Raw genomic sequence first — 18,566 nt, 5'->3', positions numbered from 1 at the left:
GAGGCCGGAAGGTTTTTCTTGGACAGCAGCAGCAGCAGGGCCGACATGCAGCACCACGGACCGCGAGCCGCCTGAGGCGTCGCCCTCCACGGCCTTGCCCCGAAAAGCCCCGGGCTTGAGGAACTTGGTGATCTTGGGGGTCTCTAGTGGCGCCATTCGCTTGGCCGCGGAAGGTCCTTGGCTTGGCAACGGTGTCGGCGTGGTCCCGGTAGGCTCGAGGGTAAGAGCTTCCGGTTGAGGCGCAGAAGATACCGGCGCGGAAGTATCCGGCGCGGTGGGGGAAGAGCTTGGCTGTTTCTTCTTTTTCTTCTTCGGGGAAGGAGGAACCAGAGGTTCCGCCTGCCCGGCATCTGTCTCGTCGGCGCCAATGTTGCTGGCGCCGGTGTCTTGGGCTTCAGGAGGGGAGGTGAAATCCTCCTCCGCGCGGTGATCAGGAGGTGTAGGGGCCACGCACCCCGAACTTGTAGTAAGGGGAGGCAGAGGTGTTGCCGGCACCAGATGGTGCCGGACTTGAGTGAGGAGGAGGAGTTGAGGTCCTTGCGGAGCCGGCAGAGCCCTCCGGCTTGGAGCCAAGCTCAAGTGCAGGGCTGAAAGAGAGAAAAAAGAGCGGATTGGAAAAAAGCAACTGGAAAGGAACTTGGTGAAAATGGAGAGAACATAAAAAAGAAATGAAGAACTTACCCGGAAGAAACCGGCATCCGCTTTTGCTTGTAGCGCTTCGTGCTTACCTGCTTCCCTCCAATGACTTCTGTCTGAGGGCGTTTGGCAGGAGGAGCATGGCTAGGGCCGGCGCCAGCAGCTGGAGGATTATTCTTCTGGCCTTCGGCCATAAGTTTGTCCAGGAACTCATCCCCAACCTCGGCCTGCAGGGGAGCCACATGCTCATGGACCTGTGGGTTGATGTTGGCTGAGGGAATGTCTACAGAACAACAATAACAAAAGAATATGAGAGATCAAACAGGAAAGCTACCTCAAGCAAGGTCAGGTCATCAGACGAACCAGCTGGTTCCGACGGAGACTTGCCGAGGCGTGAGGCTGGAGTCCGGCCCATCCTCAGGTCCAGCCAGTGAATGAAAGGATCCGGATCGTACTTGTCCAAAGGCCTCTTCCGGCAAGGGCCTCGTTGATCTAAGTCAATCCGGGGGAAGCGGTCCCTGGCCTGAAAACAAAGGAAAAAAGGGGATTAGTCGCAAGTATGAAAATTACCGGTAAAACGACCCGAGCCGCATAAATTCTTACTTCTTGGGACGGAGGATTTCTGGAGCTGAGAGGGCAAAGGCCCCACTCCCAGTCATCCGGCATGTCCGTTTGGCATATTTGGTTAGCCTTCAGGACCACATCCGCCTTGCTCAAGGGCAGGCCGGTGATCTTGGTGGAATCACCGGGGCCATACATCTCGCTAATCTTGTGAGCGCGCTGCTTAAGGGGAAGCACCCGGCGGCAGATGAAGGTGCGGATGATATCATCGGAGCAAATATTGGTGTTCTTCATCAACTTCAACATGAAGCGTACCACCCGGTTCGTCTCTGTGTGATCCGTACCAGGGTTGTAGTTCCAGTTGATCTTGGCGGGCGGCGCCGGGTTGAACGCCGGCAAGTTGATGAGGTCGGTGGCGCTCTTGTTCTTCACATAGAAGAACGTTGTCTGCCACAACCGGCAAGACTCGAGGCCGTTGAACTTAAAAAAGGGGCTCCCTTGGCGGGAGCCGATGATACAAGACCCGCATTGAACGGGGGGTTTGGGCTTGGGAATGTCCTTGCCCTGGACCGAATTGATCCGGAGAGAGAAGAAGCGGGCAAACGTCTCGCGAGCGGGACGGATGCCGATGTAGCCCTCCATGAAGGCCACAAAACAAGAAAGGTAAAAAAAGGCATTGCCGGGAAGGTGGTGAGGTTGGAGTCGGTAGAAATCAAGGAATTGGCGGAAGAAATCGGAGGCAGGAAGGCCGAAGCCACGCTCAAAATGAGCAAGGAAAACAACGGCCTCACCGGGTTCGAGCACCGGTTCGATCTCGTCACCTGGAAGCCGGGAGATGACTCCTTCCGGAATTCTCCTGGACCGGTAAAGCCAGTCGATCTCATATTGAGTCACGTCGGAACCCCTCCAGGCTCCGCGTGTCTTACCGGAAAGATCCTTTCCGGAGGCCCGGCTAGATGTGCCGGCCTCTTGATCTTGGCTAGATGCTAAATCCATCCGGGCGAGATCTTCAGTTAGCCCGTCGGAAGTACTAATGCCTTGGTTACTAGAGGTGGCGGCGGGGAGAGACCCTTCGCTAGACATATGGATCTGGGCGACGCCGGAATCTACCAAAAAATAGTTTTCCCCAGAAAGACCCTCGCGCGAAGATCTACGAGTAAGAGAAAAAGCAAAATAAAGAGGGGATAAATACTCTACCGCCCCAAGATCTGGAAAGCAAGAAGAAAAGAGGTAGAGGCGTGTCGGGCCTAACCTGAGGCGGCGAAGTTGCAGAAGAAGGGGTTGGCCGGAGAGACGGTGAGCCTGCGGCCGGCGAAGAGGTCCGTCGACGGCGAGGTGAGGAAGAGCTCGAGGAAGCGCTAATGCAGCAACCGCGACAGGTGCGCTGCAGAAGCTCCTCACGCGGTGAAGTTCAGCGGCGTCCGGCGGAACGGCAGCGGAAGTCCGTCGGGCGGCGGAGCTTGAACGGCGAACGGAGAGGCGGAGGCGCAGAGGGCAAAGGCACTGAGCACGAAGAAGTGGAGAATGCGAGGAGAGGAAGGAGAAGGAGCGGTTTCGCTTTATAAAGGAAGAGGGTGACGTGGGCCAGAAAACCGCTGGGCCTCGGTGGTTCAGATCGTGGGCCGCGACGGTTCGCTCCACGGGCCACCACGTGGCGCGCAGACACGCGTGCAGAAAATAGTTTGTCACAAGAAGGCCACACGGATCTGGAACGGCCACGAGGATCCGGTGTGCCGCCATAAATGCTGGCGCAGAAGCCGAAGGGAAGTGACCCCTGACACTGGCACGTCAGTCACAGTGCGCATGTCTCTGTCAGGCGCGGGGCCCAAGATATTCTCGACCTCGCCGAGGAGGTGTTTAATGGCTAAGATGCCGGAGGATAAGATACCGGAGAATGACTTGCAAAGAAAGATAATGAAAACCCGGGCAAAGATGCCGGATCCGAGCCCAACGCCGGATGGATTAAACCGGTATCCAAAGACGTGAGAACCTGGCATGGTCTGTTGGATAGGATCCGCCAAACTATACCAGCTTCGGGGACTAATGTTGGGGGGATGACCCCCGGTATGCCAAAGGCATGCCAAACCGGATGGTTTGAGCCATCAGGATACCGGTTAAATGTTCATACCGGAGCATAAGATGGGCGTTTGGCTGAGCAGGGCTAAGCCGGTATCCTCAGGGGAGGTATACCGGAACCGGATAGAAAAGGTACCGGGCCACCGGAAAGAAGAGCATGTCGGCAAGACTGGTCAAAGATCCTCTCCAGAGCTAGAAGACAAAGATGAGCTAAGCAAAGTAGCTTTAAACGAAGGGCTGACGATAAAGAAGAAGATGACGGAGAAAGAAGCCGGATGACGTCAGCCTCCCTGATTAAAGAGGACCCCGGTGTCATCTATGATTAAAGTAGCTTTGTAAAGTAGTTTGTCTAGTCAAAGATACCATTAGGGTTTCTTGCACTGTAAGCCATCCTCTCCCCTATATAAGGAGAGGGGGCAGCCCTCCTTACGGGCACGCACGGAAGTAGCAAGGCACGAAGCACAAACCTGTAACCTGTGAGAATCAATGAAGAAAGTGATCTAGAGCGAGTTCTTCCTTGTGTCTTTCTTCTTCAACCTCTGACCTTGGCCAAGTTCTTGAGGAAACCATCCGGAAGTTCATCCCATCTGATCACAAACCCTCCCCCGAATCCTCTAGCGTCCATTCAGCCCCAATCTAAGCCATCCTATGGCATCTGTCTGTTCACCACGACGACATGAACCGAACCACAAACCTGTTGTCCGCCAACTCCCTGACGTGCGCGGGGCGGTGGAGGCCCCAAGCCAGCCTTCGCGGTGAGCACACCTTGCCCACCATTGCCCACTCGGTTTAGGCACTTGAGATGCCACTGTGTTCCTGATAATCAGGCCCGAAGCCTCCTTATCTGTCAGCAGAAGATCACCCATCTTGGCCGACAAGCCTGTTGCCAGATCCACCGCTCCGCTCTTAGCCGGCGAACGCGACTGCACATGCGAGGAACCACTCCCTCGTCCTCCTACTCCCAGTGGAGATCGGTGGATAGAGTTCGCAGCCCCGCCCAATCGGTCGTCGCCCGCAGAAGGGGATCGCATCGGCCCCCTGGAGGAACCGTCCACACGTCCTCCCAGCTTGGACGGAGAAACCATCTTCCAGCTCCCTTCTCCGAACCCTCCAAGGCCAGAGAGACACCCAAACGCCGCCGCGCGGATCAGAACTCGCCGTCGAGAACCTTGCCGCCGCTGATCAACTCACCCCCGATAGGAAAAACCCTAGCCCTACACGATCTCCAGCCGATCGCCTCTAGCGTGTTTTCCGTAACCGTGGTGGACCCGTACAAGAAAACTATAGACCTTATATATCAAGGAACATGGCGAGTACATTTGTTACTCCTAGATATTATACATCAAGCAACGGACTTTTGACAAGTTAATTTTAATTGCTAGCTCGCCACCATCTTACGCTAGTAGCAAACTATTTTTATTTCTTCTCCTTCTGCGCAAGGTACTTTTTAGTGCCGAAATTTTATATTTCTTCGTAGGTTCCCTTCAAACTGTCCACACCTAGTCATGATATTCCGTGATGTTACACACCACAGTCATGAGAATTTTCGTCATGGTATATCACATATCTTTAGTGAATAGGAAACTATAGAGAATATCGTTGCGATATCTTGTTACTTTTCTAAATAGTAGGGGATTGTTGTTGTTGTACAAATTGCCATGAATACACAATTTGTCGCAATATGTGATAGTTACCACAACACAATGAAACCGAGGCAAAATTTTTTTTGCCTATTACGACAAAATACATATTTTGGTGCAACATGGACCCAACCTTTTGCAACAATCTTTGTGCCTAATGCCACGTGCTAAAAGTGTTGCAATATATGCCTGAAATTACCATAGAGATTAAATTTGTTGCAATACCTAGTCTATATTGCAACAAAACGACTAGTTCACGCAACGCGATGCAGCTGTCGCAATATCACTGCCATATTACAACGCCGATGCAATTTATGGGAATACGTGGCTTCTATTGCAACAAAAGGGCACTTGTCGCGGCAAAATGAAATTGTGGCAATATGTAGATCATATTGCCATGAAAGGGATTTTTGTGGCAATATTGCATTTTATTGCAACAAAAGATATATACTGGAATCTTTATAGTGAAAGAATTTGGCGCACGGCAAAGACGTTGCCGTGCAACTTTTGCGATGCGCACGGCAAAGATGTCGTTGCCGTGATTGTTACCGTGCGGCGTCGCACGACAAAGTCTTTGCCGTGCAAATTGTCGCACGACAACGTCCTTCTTTTCCGTAGTGAGCAGAGGCAGAGCGTCGGTTTCGACGTACACCACATGTCGGCCAGCATCGCCGACATGTTGGCTCTGGACCTCTGGACTCTGGTTGTGCTATACGACAGGTTAGTTTCTGTACCGGCCATGGTTTTGGACTTTTGGTTTTGACGAACAACGACTCAATGGGCTTATAATAACTGACGCGTATTGGCCGCCGTATCCGTTTCCAAAACAAGCTAAAACGAAAATCAATATAACACCGCTAGCCGGTTCCGGCTTCATCGTCTCCACGGAGCAGCAATCAGAGCTTTTCCCGGCGAGATCCTCGACGACTAGGTGCGCCTCTCTCTCTCTCTCTCTCTCTCTCTCTCCCTCTCTCCCTCCCTCTCTCTCTCTCTCTCTCTCTCTCTCTCTCTCTCTCGCACACAAAAATTCTCCTTATATAACCCTAACCCTAGCTTCTGTCAAGTTCTCCAAGAAGATGATGTTCCCTATGATCAAATTTCTTCTTCTTCCAATCTGGTTTGGAGGGTGTTTTTTTCCTCGCCACTTTCATATGATTTGTACAATAATTTTTAGTTGTCTCTGAAGTTCAGGCTGTGTTCACGTTCTGGTCCGACCAATAGTAGCGGCCGGTAAGGCAAATCAGAACTATTTCAAGTTGCTTTCTGAAAGGTTCCTTTTACGATTGTGTTCACAGTGTCCAACTAAGCACCAGCATGTCACCGACGATGAGCAGGCTGCATATTAACGGGAGGCTGTATGTACATGACATGGCACCATGCACCGGCGACGCTGAACTTCGCCGCCACTTCGGGCGCTACGGGGACGTGGCTGATATTTTCATTCCCACGTGCCGCCTTACTGGCGAACCCCGCTGCTGCGCCTTTGTCCAGTTCTCTAGCCCTCGTGATGCCGGGCGTGCCCTCGCTGACCCACGCCATGTCATCAATGGCCGGGAGGTACCTATGTCAACTTCGTTGGCAGTTTCTTCTTTTTGCCGCGTAATGAATTACTGGATCTTATTGTGCTGCGTGCACCCGTGCTGTCATGGTTTTGCTTTCAGTCAGGTTTCGTTGAGATTCACCAGTAATTTCTGTAGGCACTGAAATATTGAACATTCGGCAAAAATATTTCGGCAGTAGTAGCACATAATAGTTCAATTATTTTCGTTTTTTTTTTCAAAAATTGCAAATAATTGGTTCAATTCAAGTGAAACTGAATGTAAAAAACCATGGTGCTGCTACATATTACTAGAGAGAATGCAGGGTCAATTTTTCAAGAGAAAGTGGACTGGGATTTAATCTCCTTCTGTACAAAATTTGGCTTTCATTCATGCCTGCTTGGGAATTTTAACTCCCGTATATATATATGGTCTGACGCGGTTATAGGGTGATAGATTGAAAATGCCCTTTCCTGTGCAGGTGTGCATTGCAAGGGCACGACCAAGACGTCTGCAAGAATTGAGTGTGTAAGCCTCTCTTTCTCTCTCTCATACACACACATACAACAAAATCATCTTTTTTAGTCGACCCGAAGCTTTTGCCAAGTCGTCCAAGAAGATTGTGTTCCATATGATATGATCATTCCTCATCTTCCAATCTGATTTGGTGATTTGGTTGCCACGACGTCACTTTCATATGATTTGTATTATAATTTTAGTTGTCTCTAAAGTTCATGCTCTGTTCCCTTACTTTCTAAACGGTTCCTTCTGATTGTGTTTACAGTGTCCAACCAAACACCAGCATTCCACCGGCGATGAGCAAGCTGCATATTAACGGGAGGCTATACTTAGATAACATGGCCCCATGCACTGGTGACGTGGACCTCCGCAGCTACTTCGGTCGCTACGGGGATGTGGCCGACATATTCATTCCCACTTACCACCTCACTGGCCAGCCCCGCTGCTGCGCCTTTATCCAGTTCTTTAGCCCCGATGATGCTGGCCGCGTCCTCACTGACGGCCCACGCCATGTTATCAACGGCCGGGAGGTACTTATGTGAACCTCTTGTTCGCAATTTCTTCTTTTTCCCCGCATAATGAATGACTGGATCGTACCAGTGCTGCTACATATTACTGGCCAGAATACTGAGTTAATTTTTTCGAGAGATATTAGGGCATAATGAATGACTGGGATTTTTATGAGGATCCTTTTATTGGGTTGTTTCAACTATTGTAGTGTTTCTATCGATAAGGGATATCCACAAGAAGGGTTTGTTTGAGTGGTAACCCAATTAATATCAGACAAAATAAGTCATATTTTTCCTGTTAGAACAAGGATTTGACCAAATGTTTATATGCTGCTTATGTTATTACTAATAGTACAACATCATAATTATAGGCAAGTATTTCTGCATTAGTTATGTGTCAGAAGAGCTATATAGTAAATGGAGTTCTGTATCGACAAAATTGAGTCACTTATTTTGGGATCGAGTGAGTACATATCCTGATAGTTTTATAATCTCCTTAAATACAAATTTGGCTTTCCATTCATGCCTACTAATTGGGAATTTTAAATCCTACATATATATGGTTTGGATTAGTCATAGACCGATAGATTGAAATTGTCTTTTCCTGTCCAGGTGTACATTGCAAGGGCACGACCAGGACATTTAGAAGAATCGAGTGTGTACCAGTACAAGCCTCTCTGCGAGCGGCAAGTCCGGTATGGTCCATGGCGTGGATATCGGGTTGGCGACATCGGCAAGACATCCTTTGGTCGTCTAGTGTATGACTCCGTCATAATATATATCTCGGAGGATGGCGTTCGATTTTGGTGGAGACCAGTAGAAATGCACACTGAGAGCAAGTCTACCGGGTACGGGCCAAGACAATCATTGATACGAGCTCTCTGAAAGCCCGTACTCCGTGTTCATCAAGTGGCGAAGCTTCTTCGAACTTTGGCCAATTGTTCAGAACTTATGTACTACCGTGGATCTCTCATGCTATGGCGATGGGCGAAGCTTTGTTGGACATACGCCTAATTAATGCTGAATTTACACACTTAAGTTTCTAGATTCAGTCATAATGAATGCCTTGTTCGCAGTTTCTTCTTTTTTTCCCACATAATGAATGACCATCAGTATAATAGTGGAGCTGATCACGCGCTGTGACCCTGAAATCTGACAAAGACGTGCGCGGTCTAGTACACATATGCAACAAGGAAGTTTATACGCTCAGTCAGACTAGTAAAGGCTACAATGGGGTAACTATCTGTCAAAAGAAACAAAATATAGCCAGCTTATATATTGTACCGATGACATTAGCTCAAGAACTATATATATAGTAAATGGGGTAACTATCTGTCAAAAGAAATAAAATATAGCCAGCTTATATATCTATAATAACTAAATTGGAGCAACCCACTAAAAGATTTCTCTTAACATGCAAGCTGTCCAAGCCATCAAGTGGGCCTGCATATTTTCTTTTCTCCCACCTAAACAGCCTTGCCACGTCAGCACACTTACAATATTTTCCATTTAGTATTTATTTTGTAACCACCGAATCTGAAGAGACAAACACATAAGCACCATCAGCAGTGCAGCCACACATCTCCCCTGGACCCCTTCGATTCCCATTCATCTTGCCATTTATTCCCTCTTCTCATCCTCTTCCAGGCCTCTGACTCTTCTTTTGTAGGACTAGGACATCTCCCTCCTATGCCCTCTTCCATCTCCATCGTATGTTGTTGTTGCATTTAGCCTCTTCAAATCAGGCCTATGCCAAGGGCCTCATCTATCCTTTCCCCACAAGAAAGGTACAGATTTCTTGCTGTTTCTCTCTGTGTCATATGAAATTTAGTTGTTTTACAGTGGAATCAATCTGTTTTTAGATCTATTTCGTTGCCAGGTAAGTTCCCAAACTGTAAAGTTGTGTTTCTCTGTAATATGATATGGCTACTTTATCCAAAGAGAAGGGTTGTTCTTAAAAAAAAAAATCGAAATTTCTCTCCACTATTTCTCCCTTGCAGCCTTGCCAGAACACAAGCTAATACTCAACACAAGGCATGCTGCCCAAATTCCTCTTTTATTGTTTCTGATTTTCTGTACTTTTTGAACAACAGGAGTATCCATGAAATCATATAACATATTATGCCCAAGAATCATGTCTTCCCTCCTCGAACCATGCATATGCTGAAAGAACTACATGTTGGCTCACGGTCGTGGCCTCCGTTTCACCTCGAGATGTTGCAGTCTACTCCTGCCGATGGGTGACATTTACAGTTTTTTATGAATCAAAATGTTTTATTGTTAGTTAGAAGATAATTTATAAATGATTATTTTTATGTTAATTGTTAACATTAAGTATTTCGAGATTGACTCCAAGTTTCATGAAATTCTACACTCCACGAAACTCAGATGTTGCATATATCAGTGCAAGTTCCTTTGCAATTCCTGTCTTCGGTGAACACAAAGATCCTATCTTCCTATTGATTTCATGTTGGCATCCCCTATTCTTTTTTACTTTTCAAATTTTTTAAATTTAATTTAGGTTTAAGGTGCACCAGCATTTTTTTCCAAGAGTGATAAACACAACCCAAGTAAATTACATGTAACTGCTTTTCAGTTTATAGTATACTAGAAGTGCTAGCACTAAGTTGTCATTAGCTAGCTGCATCAATAATTTTGATTCGGAATTAAGGAAGAAAAAATATCTCAGTCAGCAGATTTTGTAGGCAAGAAACTACCAAGATCTATACTTCCTTACATCATGCTCACTTTGCAACTTTAGGACGTAAGTACAACAAACTTTCAGAGTTAAATAACTATATGTCATCGATGACAGTTATCAATGTTGATATGCTGGAGATAAACATATGTTTTTGTTTTCGCGAGCTTGGCACCACCTCAATGGATTCATTTCTGGTATATGTAATGCACTTATATGTGGATTAGGTTATTTTTTGCAGGTTTATCAGTCCATAATATTAGTCACGATAGGGAGCTTTTAGATGATAAGAGTAAGAACATTAAAAGACAGCATATGAAGGCGAAGCCTTATTATTCAGTCTGAACTAATGACATTTTTAAACAATTATAGGAGTTAATTTAGTCTGAGTAAAACAATAACTTTGGACAATAATTTCCGCAGCAACGCGCGGGGAATCATCTAGTTATAGTAAATGGGGTAACTATCTGTCAAAAGAAACAAAATATAGCCATCTTAAATATTAGGACCGATAGCAAATAGTAATACGACCTAATTTGATACTCCCTCCATCCCAAAATAAGTCACTTAACTTTTTCAGATAAGTATCCACAAAACCGAGTCACCTATTTTGGTTATGAACTTCTTAGGATTTTGCTAGTAGCCTCTTAATTAGCTTGGTTATTTCATGTTCTTAGAGCAACTCCAAACAGAGGTGCCTAAATAACCGCTGATGTACAGCACGCGCGGCGGTTTGCGCCCTCTAGCGGACGCGCTAAAATTGCGCGCCCTGTAAATCTTTTTCCCCGCACGGCATTTTGCGACCTCTGACGCCCCAAAATTGGCGTTCTCAGTTGAGCACACGCTATCGTTCTGGCTCGCACGCGAACACCCAACCGCCGCGGTGAAAGTTCACCCACGCCCCCTCCTTCCCATTTCAACTCTACCATTCTGCTGCCGCCACACTAATTCGTCGCCGGTGGGGCTTCCCTCCGCGCTCCCACAAAGCTTCCATTCAGCTCGCCGCGGCGGCAAACCGAGCGAGCTACCGCCATCGCGCCTCTCTTTCACGGGCGCTACTAGCGAGCTGCCGCCGCGCGTCGGCTAGTTCGATGCCGCCGCGCTGACCTCCACGGCCACCATGTCCTCGTCAAGCCACGACGCAACATGGCGCATGCAAGGTGCTCGGCGAAATCATCGAAAGGTATGTTGCCGCCTCCGCCGCGTTTTTTTCCCAAGGTAGATGAAGTGAGTTTAATTTTTACGTGTTTGTAGAGGTCCTAGGATTCATCCGACGATGAACTTGAGATTGAGGAAGAAGAGAACATGTTGATGCTATTGGCTTGGTGCGCCAACAAACAACCAAAGCGAGGCGGCTTGGTTTTTGGTAGACGAAAATTGTGGAGAAAAAGAATCGAAGGCCACAATAGGTTAATGCGGATGTATTTCAACAAAAATCCGACATTTCCCGAGCACTACTTCCGTCGGTGTTTTCGGGTGAGCATCAACTTATTCAAGCGCATCGCCGCGGAGGTGATCAAGTTTGATCGCATTTTTGGCAAAGGAGGAATGCCACCGGAAACTTGGGCATAGCACCTACCAAAAGGTGACCGCCGCCTTGTGTATGGTGGCATACGGTATACCGGTGGGTCTAGTTGATGACCACTTGGCAATGTGTGAGAGTCAAGCCATCGAGTGTGTCAAACGCTTTGCCGTTGCAGTTGTCCGCGTGTTCGTCACCACCTACCTGAGAGCCCCCAATGCTGAAGACACGGCTAGGATTTGGAGGAGAACAAGGCTCGTGGGTTTCTAGGAATGCTTGGCTCTATTAATTGTATGCACTGGGGTTGAAAGAATTGTCTTGCGGCTTGGCATGGACAATTCAAAGGGCACAAAAAGGATTGCACTATCATCCTTGAAGCCGTAGCAGACTACGATACTTGGATTTGCATGCATTCTTTGGAATGCCTGGATCATGCAATGACATAAATGTTGTTCAACGGTCACCACTTATGAACATGACTGCATTGCGGGAAGGGCCACAAGTAGAGTTTGAAGCAAATGGGAACAAGTATAACTATGGCTATTATCTTGCCGACGACATCTACCTAAGGTGACAAACATTTGTGAATCCGGTGGTCAAACCCAACGATAAGCCATGCATGCCTGCTGTAACATCCCAAATTTTAAAACAAAGAGAAAATGGATTTCCCTTTTTCCAAAAATGAGAACCAACAAAAACTTTTATTGAATCAAGTGCTATGCATAGTGCTTATGCTTAATAATTGTGTGGTTGCCAAAAAAATTATGTGAACTACTTTGAAATGTTCTTAAACCCTAAACCTCACCCTTCTTTTTCATCCTCCAAGAGAAAGCAAAATAAAAAGGTTTTATTCTAAAAACAAAGGCCTAGGGAAGCCTATGGCTATTTTTGCAAATGGTGAACTAGGCCATGTCTACTTTGTGTAGATGGTTTGGAATACATCAACAAAACCAACCCACCACTTACTAACCAAGTCCTTGGTGAAACAAAAAGAAAATAAAATTAGATATGGAGACATATGTGGCACTTAGCCATAATGGCAAATCTTGACCCATGCCCTCATACCTTACCCAAATCGGCGATGGCCTCCACTTCCGTATCACAGTCTAGCAAGGGTGTCGAAAGAAAGTGAGTACAGAGGTACTCAGCAAGTTCAAAAGAGTAAAAGGTGTTTGATGCACTAGCTACGACCATTGATCAGGAAATCGCAGGTCAATGCATGTTTTGTAAACATTTCTTCAAAAGGTTGCTTTTATTATGAAAACTATGCCCGTCAGTCTTCACAGGTTGACCAGAACTTCGTGGAGTTCCTTTCTCGCTGTTGTCAGCTTCCTTCCGGAACAAGGAGTGACAACCACAATTTGATACACTCTGCAGAGGTGCGTTACTTTTCCCATAAGAGATCCCATCCTTTTTGCCATCCGCAGGGACTTGCCCCCGTTCACACTTCCTTTGGTGTGAGGCCAGTTATGAAAATCCAAGCCCACACCGCCTTCTCCGCGACCCTGCAAACCCACCCTTTTGTCCACCCGTACACCCCCGGTAGACGTCTCCCGATCATACGGCTTTACCCACGGTGTACTTTGGACAATCCATCATAGACGGTAGAGCCAGTCATCCACACGGATGGGGATTTAAAAGGCCATCCCAACCTACTAAGTGCCTCCAAAGACTCCCGCAGCTCTAACCAAATTCACGTTGGCAAGGTGAGGGAAAAGATACAGCTGGCTTCCCTAGAGCCATTATAGATCTTATGGTTAACGCGGTATGTACGGCGCTAGAATCACTAGACGGCATTGGTAATTATTCCTAGGTTAATATAACCCATGCAATGGAACCTCCACCATATCAACACAACCATGGTTCCATCGCCAGCCACATAGTCATATTCATAATTGGAAAAGTAACATTTTATTTGCCATGCAGGAATGGTAAGTATATAGCTTTGCAGTAAAGTAATAGAAAATACTCAAATTGGTATGAGCAAGGGTGAACTTGCCTGTGGACTGCGAGATATTGCAGTTCAATGCAGTGGATGGAACCTGGACCTCGGGTTCTGTAAGAAGCATCATTGTCCGGTAAGGACAATATTATAAAATCCAAATAATGCATGCTTGGATGTATTATTTTATGTTGAATCCCTTACCCCAATTATTTATTAAAATTTAGGGTTGAATTAAGATTTATGCTTTTAGAAGTAATTTTCAATTGCTTTTATTTGTAAAAACACTTTGTTCTCATAAAGAAAAAATGGTTCATAGTAATACCACTTTACTTTTGTGATTCATTATTTATTTCAAAATAATTTGAAATAATAGAGTTACCTCTATATTTTTGGAGTAAGAAGAATAGAGTATTTTCCTTTGGAAAATATCTTTATTTTATAGAAATGACTTGGAATAATAGAATTTCATTTTGAAATATTTGAAAACAAATATTTGAACTCATTTGAGATTTTTCCTTGATTTTTAAATACAAGGAAATAATAGTTTAAAATTCCAAGTTTTAATTTAAATTCAGAAAATTCCAAAATTTGAATTTGTTTCCTAAATTCCATTTATTATTTTATTCTTGTTAAGAATAATTTTTCATTTACTAATCCAATTTTTCATGGATTTTTAGAGGTATATTTTATTTACCAAAATTTGATGAAATTCTAGGCTATTTTCCAAAATGGAAAAGACTAAAATACCCCTCTGGCCCCTATTGGGCCAGCCCACCTAACTAGGCCCATTTGGACAGCCCATCACGGCTTGTCCAAAATGGTTCGGTGGAACCGTTACGACCCACCTCACTCACTCGCATGCTCTCCTCTCTCTCTCTCGTGACCTAACCCTAGCCTCTGGCGACTCACGTGGCGATGGCGTCGCCGCCATGGCCGCCGCCGTGCTCCGGCCACCTCCGTGCTCCCCTAACCTCGCCGCCGATACGATCTGAACCGCCGCGCGATGATCTATCGATCTGTCTGCGTGGTTCCGTCGTTCTTTTCCTCCTTTGGCAGATCGCCACCTCTCTGGATCTCTTGGAGAATCGCCTTCGGCGATTGACCATCTCCGACGAGCTGGCGTCCTCGTCGTCGTCGTGAGCGCGTGTCTGGGACAGAACTGGCGCGGGTGCTGTGCTCGCAGCGCCTGTGCCGTCGTCCCCGGATGCTGTGCTGTTCGTGGTGTTCGTCGGCGTAACGTCGGCGTCTTCCCTGGCTTTGCAGCTGTTATGGCCGCGCGGGCACTGCCTCGCCATGCCATAGCTCCTGCCTCCAGGCCCTGGTAAGGTTCTTCTGCTCCTCCACTCTCTCAACTCCTTGTCTGTGCGCCTCCCATGTTACTGTGTTTCTTCTTCCTCTTGCTCTACGGCCTCCTGATGATCATATGATCATACAGGCCTTGCTACTGTTGCTTATGGATGAACTGCTTATGCACTAATGATTAAATGACTTGCTGTGTATGTTTTGACTTTTCATGTTTAATTGGAAAGCAAATGGAGTCTGAATCCATTACTGGATAGTGATGCTTTATTGTGGCTTTGCTTTGGATGGTTCTATGTTTGTTGTGACCTCAGTAGCCGTGCTACTGACTAGTTGCTCACATAATTGGCTAGATCTGTTGGTTCGTCATCTTGGTTTGCATATTTGGGAATCATAATCAATATGAATGCCAATATGCTTGCTTATGAAGATATCTAGGGTTTTACTGATGGTTTTATGCTTAGGATCTTACTGTGTAGTCTTTGGTAGATGCTATTCCTTGCAATTCATCTACTGGTGCTGTCTGTGCATGTGTTCTTGCTAGTGTGCACAAGATTTGTATCTAGATGGTTTCAGTTTTAGTAGCTTTCTAAACTGCTAGTGATCCTTGGTGAAAACCAAGTGATGATCTACCCATTGAGCATCTGCTCAAGCCCATGACATATGTCATGCATAATTTATGGATTGGATCCACTGGATCTACTCCAGGAACTAGGTATACCTTGTTCCATCTCCTAGAATGAAATCTTTTGTTGATGCAGACTTCTGGTTTGTTTGTCACAGCCCTGCACCTCCAGTTCTTGGTTGATCTTCTCAGGTCACCATGATTTCTGGTGGTTGGTTGGGTTATGTGTTGGGTTGTGATGTTCTTGAGCAAGAACAGGATGAACTCTACCTATTCTTTCTTCTGGTTACCTTGTGAATCCTTATCTGGTCGACTATGCACTGTTTCTAGGGTTTGTGCTCTTTTATACCCTGCCTTCTTCTCTTCTGGCCATGCCACACAAGCCTAGCTTGGTTTGGTGACTAGGCCATTGCATGGCCTTGCTGTTGCTTGCCCAGCACACATGAGCTGTGTGCTCATATGCTGAAACTTGAGCCCCTGGTGTGTGCTCAGGTTTGGTCTGCTGTTGCTCTTATCCTGGTGCTGTCCTGTGTTTTGGACATGCACAAGTGTGCATGACACTTGCTTCTGTCCAAACTGAATAATTGCTAACTCTTAACCCCTGGCTAGTGTTTTGGTTTGTTTTGTAGGTTTTTGAAGGTGAATATGACCATAGAAGAATTCTTCCAAGTCATTAGTCTAGGTTTTTAGTGTAGGATCAAATCATGTAATCTTCTATTTATTTATGTTTATTTTCCTTTAATTCTTCTATCAAGAATATTTTAAAGACAATGTATATTGTGTTGTGATATCAATAAAGCTCAAGTTTTGCTTATGAGCTTTTTGGTTTATGTAATGTTTATATTTCTGAATAATTGTTGTATTTATAATTCAATTTGAAATTCAAAGTCATTTGAATTTATAAGTCGTATTTAAATTGTGAATTCATTTTCTATAATCATTATTGTTTATTGTTTAATATTATCAATGTATTATTACTTGTCAACTGGAATCAACTCCCAAATCAATAAGATACAAAAGAGATCATGTCGAAATTTACTAACTCACCTTGCCTAACCCTAATTGCAAAATGAGAGAGAACCTCGATCCCTCTTAGGTTTAGTTGCAATAAGGTGCGAAAATTTCCCTCGTTTTGCGATGAAATGCACATGCCATTCCTAAATCTACCCTTCGTTGTTCCTATGTTTTGGGTTATTACAAAGCGTCGCACCATGAAGGCTTACTTGCTTTGATTATCATCATCGTCCCGCCTCTGCACCGTTGGCTTGAGTTTTTTTGCCACCCGTGGCAGATATTCGTGCGACTCAACCGATTCTGAGAGTACAAGGTTTATTTTAAACCAAATGAAAGTTTTAGTATCAAAAGTGAACTTTCACTAGAATTCAAGGACTAAAAATAGACTTTCTTCCAACTTAAAACATGTTAAATAATTAAAATATTTTTCAACTTGCTAAATGCATAACTTAATTTCTATAAATGCAAATACAAAAAATAAGATGTCAGTTTGTATCAGAAAAATACAAGGAGCCAAATCTAACCGGAAGATCACTTCATATGCAATATCAGCTTTTAGCCATGCTTTCCTTCGTTGTTTCTCGGGCCCATTTCTTTAGAGCTCTTGCCGTTCTATCCTAGCAGATTGAAATCCTTAATATTCGAATTCAATAAAGTGGATTATTACAAGCAAAAAAAAAATTTACAGAGAGATGATCAGCAGTGTGACTAGTGTGCCGTGTCCGTGCTGCGCTGGTCGAGCCGACCACGAGAAGTTCGCAACGCACCATGTCAGGGCATCTCCAACCGGGCGACCCATCCCGCTGATACGTCCAATTTGCATCACTATTTTATATCATAATTTGCTGTTATTCATTGATATATTTCATATTGGGACACAATACTTATGTTATTTCATCTATTTTGCATGTTTCATCATTATTGGAGGATCAAGCACCGGAGCCAGGATTCTGCTGGAAAAAACACCGTCAGAACGCAATATTTCGGAAGATCAACTGTGGAAGGAAATTATACCAAAAATCCTATTTTTCAAGATGACGAAGGAAGCCAGAAGGAGGAGCCAGCTGGACCCAGGGGGGGCCCAGACCATAGGGCGGTGCGGCCCATGGCCTGGCCGCGCCACCTTGTGGTGTGGGGGCCCCACAGCCCCTTTCGCCTCCTTTTCTTCGCGAAATCCTTCGTCCCGAAAACCTAAGCCACAGAGGGTACCTCGCGAAGAGTTACAGCCGCCTCTGCGGGGCGGAGAACACCAGAGAGAAAAGAGCTCTCCGGCGGGCAGGAATCCGCTGGGGAAATTCCCTCCGGGAGGGGGAAATCGACGCCATCGTCACAGTCATCGAGCTGGACATCATCTCCATCACCATCATCATCATCTCCACCATCATCACCGCCGTCTCCACCGCTGGACACCGTCACCGCCGTAGCAATTTGGGTTTGATCTTGATTGTTTGATAGGGGAAACTCTCCCGGTATCTATTCCTACTTGTTGTTGATGCTATTGAGTGAAACCATTGAACCAAGTTTATGTTCAGATTGTTATTCATCATCATATCACCTCTGATCATGTTCCATATGATGTCTTGTGAGTAGTTCGTTTAGTTCTTGAGGACATGGGTGAAGTCTAAATGTTAGTAGTGAACTATGGTTGAGTAATATTCAATGGTATGATATTTAAGTTGTGGTGTTATTCTTCTAGTGGTGTCATGTGAACGTCGACTACATGACACTTCACCATTTATGGGCCTAGGGGAATGCATCTTGTATTCGTTTGCCAATTGCGGGGTTGCCGGAGTGACAGAAACCTAAACCCCCGTTGGTATATCGATGCAGAAGGGATCGCAGGATCTCAGAGTTTAAGGCTGTGGTTAGATTTATTCTTAATTACTTTCTTGTAGTTGTGGATGCTTGCAAGGGGTATAATCACAAGTATGTATTAGTCCTAGGAAGGGCGGTACATTAGCATAGGTTCACCCACACAACACTT

At 45.7% G+C, this 18,566-nt stretch overlaps 2 protein-coding genes across 2 annotated transcripts in view; both read left to right on the top strand.

Moving 5' to 3' along the window:
• Positions 1-18,566, top strand: part of LOC127320848 (uncharacterized) — a 144,660-nt gene that overhangs the window by 104,806 nt on the left and 21,288 nt on the right. The window lies entirely within an intron of this gene.
• LOC127313810 (heterogeneous nuclear ribonucleoprotein 1) lies at positions 5,756-8,558 on the top strand. Its single transcript, XM_051344308.1, has 5 exons — positions 5,756-5,844; positions 6,209-6,470; positions 6,933-6,979; positions 7,236-7,500; positions 8,092-8,558. Exons 2-5 carry the CDS (start codon positions 6,228-6,230, stop codon positions 8,362-8,364), a joined length of 828 nt encoding a protein of 275 aa, XP_051200268.1. The 5' UTR covers positions 5,756-5,844; positions 6,209-6,227; the 3' UTR covers positions 8,365-8,558.

This window comes from Lolium perenne, chromosome 1 (assembly GCF_019359855.2).
Source record: "Lolium perenne isolate Kyuss_39 chromosome 1, Kyuss_2.0, whole genome shotgun sequence".
Taxonomy (NCBI): Eukaryota; Viridiplantae; Streptophyta; class Magnoliopsida; order Poales; family Poaceae; genus Lolium; species Lolium perenne.
The sequence above is the reverse complement of the archived record's forward strand: the minus strand, read 5'-3'. Positions and strand labels throughout refer to the sequence as shown.